Below are 19,956 nucleotides of genomic sequence, written 5' to 3'. Positions count from 1 at the left end.
TTAGCTGCTTCATGTGCAGTGAAAGTAAGACCAGAGTTATGTTTGCAGGGGATTATGAATATACTGCAATAGGGAGGGAGGTGGGACTGGATCAATAGGATTAAACTGCTATTATAAGTATTTATGACAACCTGAATCAGAGCTATAGTTAGGCTGAGGCTGGTGTCACATTATCAGCTCTTAAAGCACTAATAATTTTCTACAGCCCAATCAATATTAACGTTTGCAGCTATATTTCTGAATAGTGAGACAGATTGAAAGCCATTTAAAACTTACAAGCAAACCTGTTTAGCTTTCTAGCAACAAAGATTTTAATGTAGCTCAGATATGTCAGCAGCATACATGTAGCACTTTTCTTCAATTCAATTCAGTTCAGTTCAGTTCAGTTCAATTCAATTTTATTTATACAGCACCAAATCACAACAACAGTTGCCTCAAGGTGCTTTACATTGTAAGGTATCTCTACAATAATACATACAGAAAAAACAAAACAAAATCATATCACCCCCTATGAGTAAGCACTTTGGCGACAGTGGGAAGGAAAAACTGCCTTTTAACAGGAAGAAAGCTCCAGCAGAACCAGGCTCAGGGAGGGGCGGGGCCATCTGCTGCGACCGGTTGGGGTGAGAGAAGGAAAACAGGATAAAGACGTGTTGTGGAAGAGAGGCAAGTATGATTCAATGCAGAGAGGTCTATTAACACATGAAGAAGAAATATTAAATATATCATGGGAACCCACCAGAAGCCTACACCTATTGCAGCATAACTAAGGGAGGATTCAGGGTCGCCTGATCCAGTCCTAACTATATGCTTTAGCAAAGAGGAAAGTTTTAAGCTTAATCTTAAAAGTAGAGACGGTGTTCATCTCCTGAATCGAAACAGGAAGCTGGTTCCATAGAAGAGGAGCCTGAAAGCTGAAGGCTCTGCCTCCCAGCCTGCAGTGCAAGAGCGAGGTGCTCAAATGGGGTGATATGGTACTATAAGGTCATTAGAATATGATGGGGCCTGATTATTTAAGACTTTGTATGTGAGGATTTTGAATTCAATTCTGGATTTAACAGGGAGCCAATGAAGAGAAACCAGTATAGGAGAAATATGCTTTCTATTTCTAGTCCCTGTCAGTACTCTTGCTGCAGCATTTGGGATTAACTGAAGGCTTCTCTAACTGAGCACTCAAAGTGCTTTTTAGTACAAGCCTCATTCACCCATTGAAGCACACACATTCAGATGCATTTCTGTTCCTTAAACTCTGATTTCAATGAATGCAACACGGAGTTCATTATCTTGCCCAAGGTCACTTTGACATGCAGGCTGGAGAAGCCGGGGATTAAAACACAACCTTCCAACTGTTTTTTGGGTTTTTTTGCTTGTTTGTTTGTTTGTTTGTTTGTTTTTTGCCATATAAAAACATGCCATATATTATTTGAATTTGACAACAAGAAAGTGAGGAAGAAATCATCAATAATGAACAAATGTTTGTAATCTGATATACTGCATCAACAAAACTATCTTTATTGGTAGAATAGATACAAATACACAAAGAAGAAGTATTTTAATGACAAAAAGTAGAGAGAGATTTAGATTAAAACAACATTAATACCAGAAGAATGCTAAGCACAGAATTAAAGGAACACATCGATTCCAGGTGTACACATGCTGTTAAGCTTATCAACACCATCACAATAGCTGTCTTTGTATTTTAACTGTACACATTTGTCAGTTACATCAGCTTGAAAGGATTTTCCCGTGTCAACAATTCAATTCAATCCAATTTTATTCATATAGTGCCAAAGCACAACAACAGTTGCCTCAAGGCACTTTGCATTGTAAGGTAAAGACCTTGCAATAGTACAAAGAAAACATTTCTGAATCATAATATTTGACTTTCTTTTTATGATTTAAAGACCTTTACACTGAATCTCTGGATATTTACACAAACCAATCAATGCACAGTAAACTCAAAATAGTATTTTTCATTGTACACTTATTAATTTTAAGAGGTTTTCACATGAGGGCTATTTAGACTGTTTGAAAAATCCAAAGCGGTCCCTGAAGAGTTATTTTTACACAAATATATAGCAGAAACACGAACAACTGAGTCTGGTTGAATTATTATGAACAAATGTAGATTAAAACAGTCTCCAGTGACACTGATGGTACAATAACCTGCTGCTTTAAGAAAGAGATGCCTTGACTCGAGACTTAAGCGGGTTCCAAAAGGGCATTAGCTTCCTTAATCATGTTGTTTTCTCGATGTCACTCAAAGTCATTCACTGAATATAGTTTCATTGTTGACTCAGCAGAAGGCCTTGAGGTATCCGGCTTTTAAATTCCCAGTCTTTCACTGTTTTTTAAATTTGTTAAAAATGATCGCATTTGATCCCATCAGTGTCAATAATCTATTATCAGAGACAATTAAACACTTCTGTAGTCTGTATAAAGTGGGCAGCATGGTGACGAGGTGGTTAGCGAGAAGGTTCGACGTGCAATTAGTGGGGTTAGGTGAACTGGTGATTCTAAACTGGCCCTAGTTGTCTCTCTGTGTCAGTGCTACGTCAGACTGGTGACCTATCTGCTAGGAAAGGCTCCAGCTACCCCCATGACCTTTTGCCTGCACTATCAATTTGGAAGAAAACTAAAAGGTAAAAGAAAATAGACAGTAAATTAATACTACAGAACTTATACATAAAGCATATTTTTAATAAAATAAATGGTTATTTTGTTATTTTACTGCCATTTTTCTCTGTTTTTTATGTAGCTGTGGCTCTTTCTTTCTTTTTGTGTATGAAAATCTTCTGACTATTATGCAAAGGCCTCCTTTGTTGCCCACAGATAGCCTAAAATAACATAATGTTCAAGTTTTCTTAACCACAGCATTTTCAAAATACAGTATTTCCATCTGACAGATATTCATGAGACACATGAATAAATGCACATTTCGAAGCATTAAGATGAGCGTCCACTGTGCCTGTGGCATTTTCACTCTGTTACTTCTGCCCTACACTTCTGCCCACTCTGTTGCTCCTTCCTTTCACCAGCCTCCTTGTGTAACTGCAGGTGCTGCATGAAATCATCCAGGATCTGCTGGGCTGACACAGAGTTCACATCATCAGTGTCCTGCTCCAAAAGAGTTACCTTTAACTCTTCCTTCCCGGCCCAGTTATCACTAGCTACATGGCCCTGCCTGAGGTCTGGAAGGGTGTCAGCATGATTAGTGGCCAAAGAGGACTGCTGTTGGCTTTGGGGGTAGATAGGCTGTGGCCTGGCAGCATAACTGGCAGCCATTTTCTTATAGATAGCAGTGCTGATCTCAGCCACAGAGAAAGGCAGGCTGTGGCTCGGCTCATGCTGACCCGAGAGGCCGCACTCATTTCCTGTTGCTGGTACACTCTGTTTAAAGGGTGTGAAAGCTGTGACCCTCTGTGGACCTGCCTCTGGTTTAGTCAGCCAATCATGTGCTGCTTTGTCTGCTTTAGGAGGGTGGGGCTGGCCATCTGTTTGCTGAGAGGTGGCAGAATGGCTGTTTGCAGCAGAGGTTGTGAGAAACTTCTGTACAGCCTCAGCGGAATCAAAATGCTTCTCCAGTAGTTCCTTTATCAAGCATGGCACCTAAATTTAAGAAAAAATATGTATAAGTAAACATTACTCTTTACATTTCAAGATTTGAATGCATCTGCTTTCAAATCTAATTCTGTTGCTTTAGTAACTTTGAAATATTTGCTTCATAAACAGCATCACCTGAGTGCTTCATCATAGTCTCTGGCGCAACATAGCATCTTTCATTGGTTGCTATGCGTTATTTAGCATATTTCAAGGAACATTTAGCTGATTATGCATGTGCAAGTTGATGGACAGCTATGCTTCAGTACTTTGTTTGCACTGACTGGAGATCCAGATGAGTAATGTCTCCTAATATGCTACAAAACACTACAGGGAAACACACAAATATTATAGATAACATGTTGTGCTGCCACTCTAAAAATACATTTATTAGTGTACAGTGGCATACACATGGCACTTTGCGTGTTTACAGTATATAAATCACACTCAGTATCATGAGTTCCTCAAATAGACGACAAACTATAATGTCAGTTGTACTTTTGCCTGAGTTGAAAAATTAGTTTTGATATTTAACTCTCTAAAGTTGAAGATCTCTTACATTTTATGTTATTTCTGGTTATAATGAAATGATAAACATTCAGTATGTCCATAGGTTTGTCTGTAGGCATTTCGCATGAATCTCAGGGCCTGAGGCCTACTGAGTAGAGAGAAGTGTGCACTGATGTCCACTAGATGTCAGTGTGCTTACATTAATGTTCTCCAGGGCTGCAATGGTCCTGTGGGCGTCTTCCAGCTCTGAGCTCAGGTTGGACACACGATTAAGCAAGTACTTCCTTTCACTGCTCAAGCTCTCGGACTGCAAATGCAAAAAATAAGGGATAACATGCATGAAAGTCAAACGATGCGTTTCATTTTATAGATTATTATAGATTTTTTTATAAATCTCCAGTTTTCTCACCGCTATGTGCAGGTGCTCCCCCAGCAAGTTATTGGCCTGCTTGGTCCCAGTATGTGTTTGCAGAAGGCTTCAAAACAAGAAGGAAAATATGTCATTCATCTATTTTCTGCACTAATAGAATTAATCCAAAATCCTTAAATTTTATTTTTAACACAGTGCATAAAGGCCCATTGTTAAACGTATTGCCTGCACCACTGCAATCTTTGAGTCAAGTCAATGGCAGCTGTTTGTCAAGACAAATGTCAACAACAAACTCTCCTAATAAACTTACAACAACTGACGCACAACTCGTGTGCAGCGTGAGGCGACCATTCACTCCAGCTGCAGCAGTCTGCTGAAGAATGTTTGTTATGTGCCTGACTGCCAGCAGCAGTTGTTTGGTTATAAATATGGGCCTAACAGAATCTGGGTGAGTGTGAAGACGCAGTTTATATGTCACTGAATTTCCACCCACGCAAGGAGGAGATCTGTGGCCTATGCTGTTCATCCAGAATGTTCCACTGATCAATAAATCTATAGGAAGTATTAAGTAAAGCCAGAGATTGAGTTCATTCAATAGTGGCTCTGGAATCAATATGTGTGCACACGCCCTCTTGTAGAGGCAAGCTCAGTATTTATTTATGGACATGAGTCAGAGAGTTTAAGCAATGCACAGCCATCATGTGTGTTTTGAATTCTGTTTAGCCTAACCTTTTGTATTTCTCCTTGACATGACTGAGCTCGTCTCTGGTCCTCTGCAGCTCTGCCTCCAAGCTCTCAATGCAAACCACTGTCTGCAGCAAGTTCTGGTGGAGATCGGCATTCTCCTCCTGCAGTGCCCTGAACACAGAGGAAGGATTAGAAATAGAGGGTCAGCATATGTTAATAATGAAGGTTATTTTGACTTTCAAAATTTAGGATTTAAGGAGGATTTAAAGTCCAGAATTTGCTGAGTGAATTATTTGGGATGTGTCAATTGTGCTTTTTAAATGAAATGTCAAAGATTTTAACATTATTAAGGTAAAAATAAATAAATAATCATCAACACAACGGTGACAGGTATTACTGCTGATATGACAATTAGGGTTTAGTTTTAAAAGTAGTTCTAAAAGGTATTCACAAAGGTTGTTAAATGTTGGTTTCCCTGGCACATAAACATACTATTGACGACATATAGTTATGTAAAAAGGTTTCATAATGACACTTCATCCTGTTTTAACAGGAATGTGTGTGTGTGGGGGGGGGGGGGGGGAGCCCATTAGTGTGATCAATAAGCACTGATCCATAACCGGATAAAGAGAGACAACCGAACGAGCCAGAGAGAAAGGTGTGGAGATCTGCAGTCAAACATGACATGTGCAGAGAGAGATTATATAAATACAGACACTTACTGAAGATGGTCAGCCTCACACAGCACATCCTAAAAAAGGAATAGAACAAGTTTAAGGAGGAGGTGGCTGAGATCAGGCTGTAGATTCTCTGTAGACACAGGTATTTTTGTTTTGTACTGCAGAGTGTGTTAGTTTTTCCTTATTGTAATCTTTGTTGAATTCATAATTAAGTTTAAAATCCTTCTCCTCAAATACAAAATCTTGAATAATCAGGTCCTGTCAAATCTTAAAGACCTCATAGTACCCTATTATCCTGAGAGAGCTTACTTGTAGGTCCTAAAGTTTTCATAAGTAGAATGGGAGCAAGGCCTTCAGCTATCAGTCCCTTCTATTATAGAACTAGCTTTCAGATCAGGTGATCCTGAACCCTCACTTAGTTATGCTGCTATAGGGTTATGTTCCTGAGGGCTTCCCATAATGCATTGAGCATTTCTTCTTCACGCATTTCTTTTCACTCTCAGTATTGTTTATACACTGCTTCTGCATTTAATCATTAGCAATTATTAAAACTCTCTCCTATAGTTTACCTTTTGTCCTGGATCTCTCTGCTCGCTTCTTTTCCCCTAAACCCCAACCACTCACAGCAGAGGCTGTCCCTCCCTGAGCCTAGCTCTTCCAGAGGTTTCTTCCCGTTAAAATTGTGCTTTTTGTTTGTCACCATCACCAAGTGCTTGCTCAAAAAGGGCTGTGTGATTAATGAGGTTTCTTTGTAATATTGCAGGCTCTTTGCCTTACATTATAAAGCAGGTGACTTGAGGTGAGGTGACTGTTGTTGTGAATTGGAGCTACATATTAAAACTGCACTAAATTGAGCAATATGAGTGGTATTTCTCAGGGACAGGGTCCAAGATGTTTACAACATTTCATTGATAAAATACATGAATGCAAATATTTGACATACAGTTACATAAACATGCCAGTCTCAACAAACATATGAACTGGTACTACAGGGCAGTTTTCTACTCTAACCCTCATTCCCCAACCGCTCGTAGCAGATGGCTGCCCTTCCCTGAATCTGGTTCTGCTGGAAGTTCCTTGTTGTTACAGGGGAGTTTTTCCTTCCCACTGCCACCAAGTGTTTGTTCATATCTGATTGTGGGGGTTTTCTCTCCATTAATGTAGGGTTTTTACCTTACAATATAAAGCATTGTGAGGCAACTATTGCTGTGATTTTCTGCTATGTAAATAAAACTGAATTAAAATTATATTGACTGCATTCCTCATTTAATCTTTTTAATGCTCAAATGCTTTGATATAAATTCAAACTCTAGTGAATACATGAGGTGCAAATCAAATTGTTATTTCAAGGTTCAAGGTTCTTTATTTGTCACATGCATAGTTATACAAGTATAACACACAGTGAAATGTAGCCTGACACGCTCCTCGACATGTGCAAAAATTGGGGGGGGGGGGGTGTAGAGGAAGAACATTATATATATATATATATATATATATATATATATATATATATATATATATATATATATATATATATATATATATATATATATATATATATACACACATATAGTATATACACTGGGTGAATGTGCAGTAGTAGCAGTTGATTATTTTTAGAGTGTTTTTAGTTAGTTAGATATAATAATGTTTTTTGTAGCAGACTCCTTAGTCTGTAAAATATGCAGTGTGATTCAAACATTTCTTGTTTTGTAATCCAACACATTCAATGTAAAATGAAACTTGAAGGTGTGGAACAGCTTTCAGCTTCAGTTTCCAAATATGAAAACTCCCCAAGCACCTTGTCGGAAAACCAGAACTTCACCCGCATTGTTTCATTTGAATTCCAATTGGCTGGATGAGGTCACATCACTTTCCAAAAACAACATAATTTCTATAACTATTCTTTACTATTTATATTCATAGGTGCTGGAGCCCGGCACGGGCTATATACCCGGGTTGGGTCACCATTTCATTACTGAGGACAGCTCAATAATAAACTATTGAGCTGTGGTAGACCTGTGCCAGAAACATAATCGATTTGTTCTGTGAGGCTAAACCAGGATGTTCCCCTTTGTACACGTACGTATATGTGGATTCAATAAAACAAATAGACCAAATGAGACCAGAATCTATACTGTTACAGCATGGAAAAAGGCAAAATTATGCAAGGCTCTGTGTGTGTGTCTGTGTGTGTCTATTAAGAACGACTGGATTCTACCTTCTGTATTACTCACACATTTTCCCATGAGGGAACTATGCAGATTTGTCTTTGTGATTGTATGTAGTTACGTCCCTTCAGGTCACAGAGCAAACAAAGAATCGAAACTGATATATCAAGGAGTGTCAAATGAATTTTCCCTTAAAAGCACTCAACGTCATTTGCTGCAATGCTGGAGAATGACTCAGCTTGCAATGCGCAGTGCTTGACACCATCCCACACGCCCTGTGACTCAGCAACAGTGCCTCATTCTGCAACATTCTGTTCTTTTAATACAGATATCATTGATTTGATGCAGTGTAATGTGCGTCACACTTTGTTCTTCAGCAGCCCATCAAAAAAGACATGATTAATAATAAAAAAGAAAATAATTTTAGTATTATATATTTATATAATGCTAAATAGAAAGGTGCTGGCTTTCTAACTAGAGCTTTGGCTCATTAGGACCCTTATATCTTATCATTTGATTCACAAATCCATCCACTGAAGACCACTGGCTTCTCCATCACATTGTTCATGATGGATCTTACTAGTTATACTAGTTAACTTTAACTTCAAAATGAAAACACATACACATAGCAATGGTATTAGCAGGGTATAATATTTTAAAGGTGGTGAATAACAGCTCATGATTGATTTGACTCTCTCTAAACTAATTTGTTTGTTGTCATTTTAGTGTATCAGCTTAAAGTGGACTTACCCTGTGCTGCTGAGAGTGCCCAGCATGTTGTGGCTGATGTCGACCACTCTGATCTGAGCTGTGGCTGGTAGCTGTGGAGGCTGTGTCCCTGGCCCTGGATGAATCTGATTTTGTGGATGAAGACTCAGATCCGACCCCTGCCTCTGCACCTTGGGCTGAAGTTGGAGGCGAGTTGCTCGGTTCTTGGTGACCAGAGTCTAGATAGGACTGTTGGTGGAAGTGCTGGTTATGTGGATGCTGGCTATGCTGCTGTTTTTGGTGGTGGTGGTGGTGGTGGTGGAGTTGTTTGGACTGACTGGTTTCAGGGCTGGTGCTAGTTTCATCGGTGAGGTGAGGGCCACCTCTGCCAAATCTGTCTCCTGATCTAGGCCTCCTGTCCTTACGGTTGCTTCCGTGCTGTGGGCTTTGGCTGGCAGAGTGCGGGTGGTGACGAGGCGGTGGGCTACCGTGGTGGTTCCTCATGGCACATGAAATCAGTTTGTCAGGATTGGAGCAGTCTGAGTGTTTTCGAGAACTACTAAAAGGTGCTTTCTCCTGTCTGCTGGCCAGTTTGGGATGCTGACCCGTCTTCTCCTCTGGGGCTTTTCTGGTTTTTTTTGGTGGGAGCTGAGGCTTAACTGGGTTAGATGTGGGGGCTGAGGCAGATGTTTTTGCAGGAGTTTTATTATTATTAACACCCAAGCTGGTGAGATACGATGGACTTATAACGCTCTTTGTAATCTCATCTAGAAACGCAGAGAACTGTAATTTCTCCTGCAGAAAATTGGCCCTGGCTTGCTCTGTATTAGCTTGAGTAATTTCTTTACCCTTCTGCCCAGGACGTTGTTCTTTAGCAACTCTTGGGGACAACACCTCCATTGATTTAGTCTTACGAATGTCAGTATCAGTCTCCTTCTTCTTGAGGATCCCTTTGCTGGGTAGCTGGTTTGAAGATACTGCTCTCTTGGGGGCACCGGAGACCCCTAAAAGAATGTTTTCCTCACTGAAAGCCAGACATCGGTTCAAACTAGCTGACTTATACAAAGGCCCATAGTTATTTTGCTTAGATTGTTCTCTTCCACCACTATCATTACTCTGAAAAAAGGCTTCATCGCTTCGACTGTGACCTCTGTCAAGAGCAGAAAAGCCAGTGTTCCCTCTTTGCTGTGAGCTTTCATGAAGCAGCTTGCCTTTTTTGCTGTGTTTGACGGTAGCGAAGACAATGGGCTCACTGCATTCATCTTCCCGGAAACCTATGCGCACATCTGGGATATTGGAGCAGGACAGAGAATGCTGTGGGCGCTCAGCATGGGAAAGAGTGAAAGGATCATTTGCGCTTGACTCTGTGTACCAGGAGGAAGAGGATGAGGATGAGAGGGAAGAAGAGGAAGCCCTTGAGAGAGTTACAGGGGTGTCATGGTCGTAAATGATCTCATCCTCTTCACTGTGGTGAAACTGACGGCGATAGTGAGCATCGTGGCGAGGGCTTTCATGGAGATAGTGACTGTGCTGATGGTGGCGAGGCTGTCCTCGGCTGTCATCTGTGTTCCTGTCAGTGTCATCAAACTTTGAGTACCTTCAAAACAGGGAAATTGTGTAAACTGACCATGTAAAAAGGGACTGTGCTTAGTATATTTTGTCTAAGGCTGCAGATGTTCGAGCTCAATAAACTTGCAGATTTAATCTTGCAAATAAATTTAGACTAAAACACAATTAGATATGTGTGGAAAAAGCCATCCTACCTGTGTGACTGAGTGTCTTGGCTATGGTGAAGGTGATGGTGGCGATGATGGTGGATTTTCCGTGGCTTGAGCTCATCCAGCTCAGCTGGGCTCTGAACCGGTTTAAAATACTTCTCCATGACCTCTCGCTTTCCTGGTGGTAGTCTGTCGATGGGGTCCTGGTTGGGACTGCACTGGTGGCGCTGAGGGTGATCCGTGTTGGTACTCTGCTCTTTTTCCTCTGTAAAGCTACAACTTATCTCTCGATGTCAGTTACAAAGAGCAATCTTACTGATGAATGCAATCATTCTGAAGATGAAAAATTACCAAAGCATGCAAATTAATTTCTAATCTAGCTAAAAAGAAGTTCAGTCCTTAAAAGTCTCTTTAGTAATTATATCTTCTGTTAAAGGACTTGCATGACTATGTTTGTCTTCCTCAGGGTCTGGCTGCAGACTAATGGAATCATGGCTTGTGTGCAGGACTGTATGAATTCCTAGGTGGTGTTTTGACTTTGCATCACTTCTGATGTGCTAACAGCTGGGTGCTCATTGAACAAACTGAAAGAGCATGACCTTTGTCCTCATTCACAGACAAATGAATCAAACCCTGTGGAACACAATCTATAACTGGGCTCATTTAAACCGCCAGTTTTTGTTCTTTTTTCTGCTTTTTTGCAGAATGGGATTTGTCCATATGTTTGTTCTGCCCTGTGGGCCAATTTCAGGCATCTATCCTATTACAAAGTACCAATATTTATTATTACTTTGTTTTCACTATCATTCTTTTTATAAATATACAAAAAGCACATCTAAGGGTTAGATATCTAAGCTACTGAACTGCACAATGCTACCTCATTGATTTTAAGAGGTTTCCTGCAACCTTTCCACTGACTCCTTTGTAATTACATTCTCTAGGGATGAGCGGTATTGCAGGAAGTAGTGAGCAATTAGAAATTGTATCACACTATTTTTTATTGTGGCAGGCATCCACTTTAATTACTGTTGGTAATTTGGTTTGCTGTGTGTGACTGATGGGTTTTTCATCATCAGCTGCATTCCCCTTTATGTTCCTGTTCTTTATACAAAAGCTTGTTATTTGATTTTGTACAAACTCTGTTTCATCAAGATCAATATTGTGATCTAAAATGACACTGTTAGTTGAGGACTGACGTCTGCTCATTATAAAAATTTCACAGCTCATCCTCTAACACCCATATAACCTCCATTTCCACTGGCTTTCTGTTTATTTCCACAGTTTATTCTTCTGGGAGGGTCAGTCAAGTTAATCACATCAAGGTCCCGATCACCCTTTGGAAAAGCTTTGTTTTCCTTGATTATCACTTGAATGATAATGCAGGGGTTTTCAAATCGCTGCATTGCATTGACTGCACCCTTTGTAGCAACTCTGAAAGAGATCAATTCATTCGGATTCGGGAGGGGGCCTGAAAGTAGCCAGAGGACAGCTCCCCACTCTGGATTGTTGCTGATCAGTGGCTTGCCATCATAATAAACATAGTTGCTTAAGGGAAGTTGCCCAGACTTGATATAGCATTGATATAGTCAATGCTAAAAAGCAGTCCTGTTAATGTAAACACGTGTGAGGAACATGGTGATCCCATTGTTATCCGAGGTACGTGACTAACTGCACGCACCCTCTGCTGGTAAACATCGGGAACTACTGCTTGGATCTAGTAATTTTCCACCTTTCCTCCAGCAACAACACATTTTAAGGCTCTGGTTGTTTCTAGACGTTTCTGGATTTATCGCGTACACTTTTCAGCCTATAATAACATTAATGTCTGAATTAAAAATCAAGTTTAACATCGTACAAACTATGACGTGGAAATTCATGAACTGTGAAAGCACACTATACATTTGATTAAAAAAAAAGACTGTAAACACCATCAGCTTTTTACAGTAGCTTCTAAATCTTACACAAAAAGAAAACCTTTATTGTACATTGGACATCGAAGTTAAAGGAGATGAGCTAGCTGTTTTCTTTTGTTATTCAATCAAAAAAAAACAGCATGTCACTGCAGTAAAAAGCAAGTAGATCCGACAACTCCGCTACGTTCTAGTTTGATCCGGTTTGCGGGGCCTTGTTACAGCTAAAAAAAATATTAGTCCGCGCACCATTTCCCGTGACGTCAGCTGTTGTGACCGTTAGTTTTTAGTAGGATTATTAAAAAGGTTAATTTTTTGTTACAGTATACCTCGCTGTTTTGTCACTCGTGTGTTGGCAAATGGTGAAATTAAGTTTAAATTAACCAGAAACACCCAAACAACGTGTTATTTGCAACGATTATTAGAAGGCTTCTAAGAATAGAAATCTGAATTATTTGTGCCTCATTACCGAGTTCAACAGTACTGCGTTTATTCACGGACACTGGTTCGTGTGTTATTTTCAATCTAAAGCTAAAATAAACAAATACATGGGTTTGTTTTTGTTTAAAAAAGGGGACTACTTAAGCGGATGAGTACCACATTTTCTTGTAGCCGTATCACTATAACAATATAAATAGCGCTGGTGACGCTGTTGCAACTTACACCGCGCTGACGCTTTTCCGTCTTGTGGTTGGGCGTTGCAGGTTGACCGTATCTTGTTTTTTCCTTTTTTGATCTTTTTAAGTTCGGGTTTTATTTTCGAAGCTGTATAGCCTTGCTCTATCTAGTCTAATGTTTGCGACAAGTTTAATTTTAGCGTCTTGAGCATTATTGATCATTATTTTAATGCAAGTACTTTAAATCTCTAGATGTAACGTGTTTTCGGTTTGTTAAACGCTTTTTAGTACTGCTTTATTGCAAATGATTAAGATTGTAGAAGATAAACACAAATTCTACTTAGTCAGATCAAAGGCCTGATTCTTGTTTTTTTGCCGAGGGCTGTTGAGCTAACGCTAGGCTTAGCCAGCCAAATGTATAAATTTGTGCTAGCATTGTCAGTTATTCCGCAACAGTTGTTTTTTTTTTAGCTGTCATGTTTAGCGTTTGTCTAGCGGTTATCTTGCTTTTTAAAAATATATTCCAAGTAACCATTTTTGGTCATACTAACAGCAGTTGGCTCGAGATGGGAGCTGTAACGTAGAAACGTGAAAACGTCGTCTATTGGCTAATTCAATTAACGTCATGACGTAAGTAGACGGCAGTGGAAAAGGGAGTGGTCAGACTGACGGCCATTATCAGCCTTCACGTAGTGCTTTTCGAGAAGGTGTAGAAAGCTTTTAGCAACAAAATGGCAGAGGAACATTTTTCATACTTTTGAAATTAATAAGGCAGTGAAGTTAAGTGCCTTATTAGGTTCCTAAAGAGTACTGACTTTGCAATGTGGTCTCTAAGATTAGATCACAATGTAACTACAGTTGACGGAGTCTGTTAAATATTCGAAAATTCGTTTTTATTCCGAAGAAAGAAAATAAGGATGTCTTGTGATCAGACGCAGATTATGAGAAGTGCTAGTAATTGTATTTAAAACGGAGGGTTTATGTAAGCTCGGAGGTGCTATCGAACTACGATAGACTAGACCAGCCTGTGTTTATTTAAAAAAAAAAAAAAGCATCAGGAACAGATTAAGTAACAACAGCGTCAAAGAAGCAATGAAGACGTTTTTATTTTTGTTTGATAGCTGTTACTTGGATGAGGTCCTTACCTCTGTCTTTTCACTCTTATCCCATTGATCGGGGAAGCATTTTGCAATGCGAAGTTTTTTATTTAATTTTTTTTAATCGACATTTTCGCTCAGTTTCCATCAGTCATTAGACTTGAAGTTTCAAGCTATCAATTCTGCATTCAAAGAAAGAAGATAGCATAAGTCAAGTAATGCTGAAGAATGGAAGCTTATCTTAGAGCTCTAGTAGTAGCTCAAGCAATATCAAGTTCAGATTTATGGACTTCTTGAGAAGAAATTAAAAAAAAAAAAAAAAAAAGGTTCATCACTTAGGGAAGACAGAAGATTTTTTTTTTCTTGGGGGGGGGGGGGGGAGATGGACTGAGTTATCACGGGGAGGAATGGACTTAGTTATTAGATGAAGATCGAAGGACGGCTTGGAGCGAGGTCGCGGGACACGGGGAGGACCACAGAGGAGCCAGCCAGGCAGGACAGGACCAGAGGGCGTGGGAGGACCAGTGTGGAGCCAGGCAGGACAGGACCAGAGGGCGTGGGAGGACCAGTGTGGAGCCAGGCAGGACAGGACCAGAGGGGCGTGGAGGGGAGGAGCAGAGGGGGCCAAGAGAGCAGGAAGCATCAGGAGCTGTCGGCCAGTGTGTACGCCAGAGGGAGCCAGAAACGCAGGGCAGTGTAGAAGCGCAGTGACCAGCCCCGATGCCGATCCAGTGCTGAGAGGGTGGGACAAGGGCGTGCAGACTTCTAGCGTCACAAGTTTAAAGCGGGGCTTTGGTTTGTATACTGGGTAGAGGTATTTCTGTAACACTCAGTATTTGGTTTTTGTACTTTCCAGAAACATCTGTTGTCGAACAACTTCTCGCACAGCTCTCTCTTCCTCTTTTCAGGCAAGCCGTGTAAAGTGTTTTGTACCGTGGTCACCCCTCCTGTTGTGCGCTGAAATGTGTGGTGGTGTCTGCTGTGATGAATGCCTTGGTAGTGTGCTGACGAGGAGCGTCTTAATGGACTTCTCTACCCCCCTGCGATCACAAGTAGTTTCCACAAGCGGAGGGAGAGGCAGTCCTTTTGTTGTTCGATAGGTCTTCCCCCAGAGAAGTTTTCTGCATTGGAGTGTGAAAGTGGATGGTCTCCCATACGGCCAATTGTGTATTCGGCAACTCTTCGGTACTTCAGCTGCGCCTCTTTGGTACAGATCAGCTACATCTACCGCTTAAACCCAAGCTGTGAGTTAATGCATGGAATGTACATGTGGGTGTAACTATCCTGTACATTAACTCATCATTACATTTCATAAGTATACAGTAATGACTTCACTCAAAAGGGAATTTGCATTGAAATGGTAGTTGATCCTGGTGGGTAAATATTTTTGGCTTAAGGGGAGGGGTGGGATGGGGGGTTGTTAAAACTTGTTTGGAGTCTTTCTTTTTACAGGCCTGGCCCCCTAACGCGATCATCGACAGAATCCCCCCCCCTTTCTAGCTGCTTGGTACAAGTTGAGCTCATCCTATATACAGTAGTGATATGGATCGAGATCATGCGCATCCACTGTGCTTAAACGAGATATAGAAAGGTATTTGGTGTTCACTGACTCAATTAGTTTTCCTCTCACTTTTATTTGGAATATGTTGTAAATGGGCTTCCATGAATTTTTTTTTTTTTTTGGGAGGGGTGGGTTGTGGGGCGTTAATCCGTCTCTTCCTAGACTTCACAGCTCCACATTGCCCAGTGCACATGGCTTGAATAGGAAACATCCAGGCGCAAGCAACAAGATTCAACTGGACACTTAACAACGCAAGATAGCAACCTCAAAAGTAGTCTTCTGATGTAGTGAAGCTCCTTTCCCCCAGGGAGAGTGCGGTAATACTTCTCCTTACTAGAAGTCATTGTAATTCTGTACAGGCTTTACGTTGCTTTGTGGGTTGGGAGGGGGCTGTGTATTTTTTTTGACTCTTACAGATTAACTTTTAAGGCCCATCCTTCAAAAAGCTACGTCCAAGTCCATGCCTACAGTTAAGGAAGGAGTCCCTCATACTCAGGCCTGTGGTATTTTAAATGTTTCTTATGGCAAATGGCTTCAATCTTTTGTGAATTGTATTTGTAGTCTTAAAGTTGGGCTTGTTAAAGCAGTTGCTGTAATCCCAGTAGTGTCTTGTAGTTTTCTACAATGTTACTTTAATGCCAGTGTTGTAGTTTTCTACCATATTGTATTAGGGCAGGGGTGTTGTGGGGAGAGGCTTTTCTTTGCATTTTTTCAGTGTGCTGTGTCCTGTGTGCTTTCAATACCCAAGACCATCAGGAACTCCTAACTCATTGTATGTACAAGTTTCCTTGCGCATCGAGCATCACGTAAGGTGGCTAAATGTGATCATTTACTTTAACATTCATTATTTGGCTAATTGCCTTCATTGCAATTCCTTTGCAATTAGTTACTTTGCTTTGTATCGCCAATACAATGAGTGAACTATCTGTAAAGGATTTTCTTACTGCATAATAAATGCATAGCTTGTTGTGATTGAATACAGTTTTGGTATGCATTTGTTCTTTTTGGGGGGGCTTGTGTGGGGGAGCTTTTCTTGTGCTTTTTCAGGTATGACTAAAGCTTGGAGCTTTGTAGAGCACGGATGTGACCTGGGCTCGAATGACTTCTATTTCAAAGTGGAAAGTGAAGGCAGATAAGTTGAATCCATCAAATATTGATGTCGAAAAACAGAAAATTCTCAGCCCTATAGGGGTCACTTATCTTGACTGGACTTGCGTGTCCTCATTCTTGAAATGAAAGCAACTTGCTATACTTGACAGTAGAAATAGCACTGCTGTGCTTTCTTAACAAGTCACTTGTGATAACGGGAAGATTTGATGGACCTTCATTGATTCTGACATTATCTGCAGTAAAGCATTTGGGTAAGGATAACAATAGTCAGTTCTACGATACTGTGGGGAGGGGTATAGGGGTGTTTCTTTTCTGCCTCTTTGCTCTTACAGAACAATCCAAAGGAAGAAAGCAGTGTACCTAGGAGAACACAAGAATCACGCTGCGCTTTGAACTCCACCAACATGCAGTTTGAACAAAAGGAGTCAGGTTTTTGATGTTTACATATATTAGAGCATTTAGCCCTCAGCTGCTTGCCCTTGTGCAACTGTGCAAGTGGCAGGTTGGTCACCTTAGCAATCGCGCAACTGTGCGAAGTTTCAAAATTTAAGCAGCTGAGGAAAGCTGCGCATGGTGCGGCTTAATTTGGTCTGAAATGCAGCGCAAATGTGCTGCCTTAGTTTCTATTGTGTTGTGGTTGGGCGTATCCCTACACTTCTCTTCACAGAACTCACAGTGCAAGACTGGTTCAAGCACGAGTCAAGTCCTAACCCGGAGCATGTAGTAAGCTGTTGGCTTTACTTGTCAAAACTTCTGCAATGTTGTAGTTGACAAAATGACATCTTGGAACTGGCTTTATGTTAACCTCAAATCATCAGTAACAATGCTTTACTAGCTTATTCCTCTTTGGCCTTGGGGCCCTATTGCTTTGCATCTTACAACCATAAGATGAGTAGAACCCAAATCTTTTGAGTATTGTGTGGTGGGTGTGTTGTGTAGATCACTCTTTGTTTCAGATCATTCTCGTCTGTCCACTCCGATCTCGCCTGCCTCTGAATGCAAAGCCATCTGTGGAAGCTGTCAGCGATATGAGTGTGGCCCCTGAATGAAGTACCAATCCCCTGTGCGCTTGAGCTTAAATCTGAACCCCTGACGTCCTTCGCAGAAGCCCCCGCTCTCTGTGTTTGTGTGCCTTTTTCTTTCCCTTTGGTTTCTCAGGTCAAATTACCCCAAATTCTTAATTTTTCATCTGGGATGGCCTAACCTGTGATGGAACACTGAGAATCCAGTCACATTAAGATCAAGAGCTGCAAGCTTGTTTTCGCTAATACTGCATCACTTCAGTCTCGTGGGTGCTAAGTTAAGTAATTTCGGTTCCCTTGATTTTTTTCTTTAACATACCATGGCTTTAATGTGTAACTCAACATGTTGCATGCACATCAGCTATGCATAACATTTTATTTGTAAAACAATGTTCATAAAGTCGTTGTCAAACATTGCAGTAGTATTATGGTTAGGAGGGTCTGGGGGGGGGGGGCAAACACTCTTCTTTCTCCCTTTTTCAGATTTCTCATTCAGCTTAACTTGCTACTGAACCAGAGAACTTAAAGGTCTGCAGGGAGTCATTGGATCACTTGGTACTGCCAGCCTCTAGGGTTCATTTAATACATTGAAGAGCTGAGCATCAGAGGAAGAATAGCTGTGGTAAATGCTGCATCAGCTGTGGTAAACTACAACAATGTTGATAAATTCAATCTCCCATCATATTGGATGAGTCTTGGTACAAGTGTGGGGTTTGGGTGGGGGGGGGGCTTAAATTGTCTGTCTTTTTTCCCATTGCAGCCATAAAATTGGCAAGAAAGCCTTCACTGTCAGTTGACCCGCGACTCGTGCTGAATTGCAGAGGGGAAAATCGCTTTGACAAGGGATTCTGGTATCGTGGTTTTATTATGGCTAAACGGATTTCGTGGAATAATACACCAATACAGTGTCGCTGTGGGGAATTTTGGGGATTGGGGAAACCAGACGTCTCTCTGTTCTAGTTTCAGCCTCGTGACCAAGAGAATCCCCGTGGTGACAGCATAATTAGCATCCAGGTGTCGGGTTTTCTTTTCCTGGAAGAACAAACTGTTTTGTTCTTCCAGGTTTTGCTTTTGCCCTAACTAGCAAAAACAAAAAGCAAAAGACTCCGGTGATGGCACTCCTGACTCTGTCAGGACGGGGTTCAATTCCCTGCGGTGTCTTGCTTTTTTAAAATAAGCTTTGTGGGGCTGAAAGTATATTTAATAACACTTCAACTTTAAAATGGCTTCCATAAAAGGACAATGTCTGGGTGGGGAAAATATTTGTATGGAAATGATCAATAAAACTTTAAAACAATGTCTCTGTTTTTGTCTCTGTTCTATCGATAATTACATCAATATTCTGTAAATGACTTGATGAGGTGGGCATAATGCATAAAGATTACTTGACGTTGTATTCTGGCTGTCCTGTGATGATTAGCAACAGCTTTATAAACCTCATTTTGCAGTCTGTGTCCTGGACACGACCCTTCTTGAGGTCCATGTCACATGATAACAAATGGAAGAGGTGAGGTCAGGAAAGAAGACCTGAGGGGAGCAGGCATCCAACAAAAGTCATCCTTGCTCTGGATCCTCTTTAGTACAACAGCATAAAACAGTCCAGCTATTGCTGTATGTTTTGATCTCAGCTCTTCTATGAGATAACTATGCAGAGTATCATGAACAATAACAGCTAGCTCTAAAGTAGCATTTTGCTATACATGTATGTTATTTTTGGGGGAGGATGGGAGGGGGGGTTGTGGTGTTTTGTTTTTTTTTAATGACACTGAAGAGCAGGATGTCTGATCAAGCTTAAAAGAACATGAATAAGGAAAACTTATTTGTAGACTTCAGCTATATGTTTTGTTGTGGGAAGTGTCACAACCTCATCAGGCAAATGGCAATAAAGGAAAGCGATGTCAAACCTTAAACAGTTTATTTAATTAGTTGGATATGTGGGAATGTTTCATACAATGCGCAAACAAAGAAGTTCATATTGTATTCTTGGGTATTGTATTACTTGTGGCCTGTGACAAAACCAGTAGATTCAATGTTTCTTTCATTGAATCTACCAAAAGTAACAGTTTGAGAGATATAAAATATTATTTTTGCATTAACAAGGTATTATTTTAGGTTGCATCAGTTTACCCTTCCTGTTAAAAAGGTGTTTTTCCTTCCCACCATTGTTCGTAGCGGGACATCTGAAGTTTATATAT

At 40.6% G+C, this 19,956-nt stretch overlaps 1 protein-coding gene across 1 annotated transcript; it reads right to left on the bottom strand.

Annotated features, from left to right (window-relative positions):
- Positions 1-352: 352 nt before the first annotated feature.
- On the bottom strand, positions 353-11,166 carry LOC146582433 (uncharacterized). The gene is made up of 7 exons (XM_085296965.1): positions 10,490-11,166; positions 8,769-10,323; positions 5,890-5,918; positions 5,210-5,338; positions 4,520-4,586; positions 4,310-4,417; positions 353-3,609 (listed from the first exon to the last, which is right to left on the bottom strand). The coding sequence occupies exons 1-7, from the start codon at positions 10,606-10,608 to the stop codon at positions 2,980-2,982; spliced, it is 2,637 nt and encodes an 878-aa protein (XP_085153091.1). The 5' UTR covers positions 10,609-11,166; the 3' UTR covers positions 353-2,979.
- Positions 11,167-19,956: the final 8,790 nt, after the last annotated feature.

Source organism: Mchenga conophoros, linkage group LG2 (assembly GCF_057382185.1).
Source record: "Mchenga conophoros isolate Kocher_MC1m ecotype Shallow Benthic linkage group LG2, M_conophoros_male_GT1.1, whole genome shotgun sequence".
Taxonomy (NCBI): domain Eukaryota; kingdom Metazoa; phylum Chordata; class Actinopteri; order Cichliformes; family Cichlidae; genus Mchenga; species Mchenga conophoros.
The sequence above is the reverse complement of the archived record's forward strand: the minus strand, read 5'-3'. Positions and strand labels throughout refer to the sequence as shown.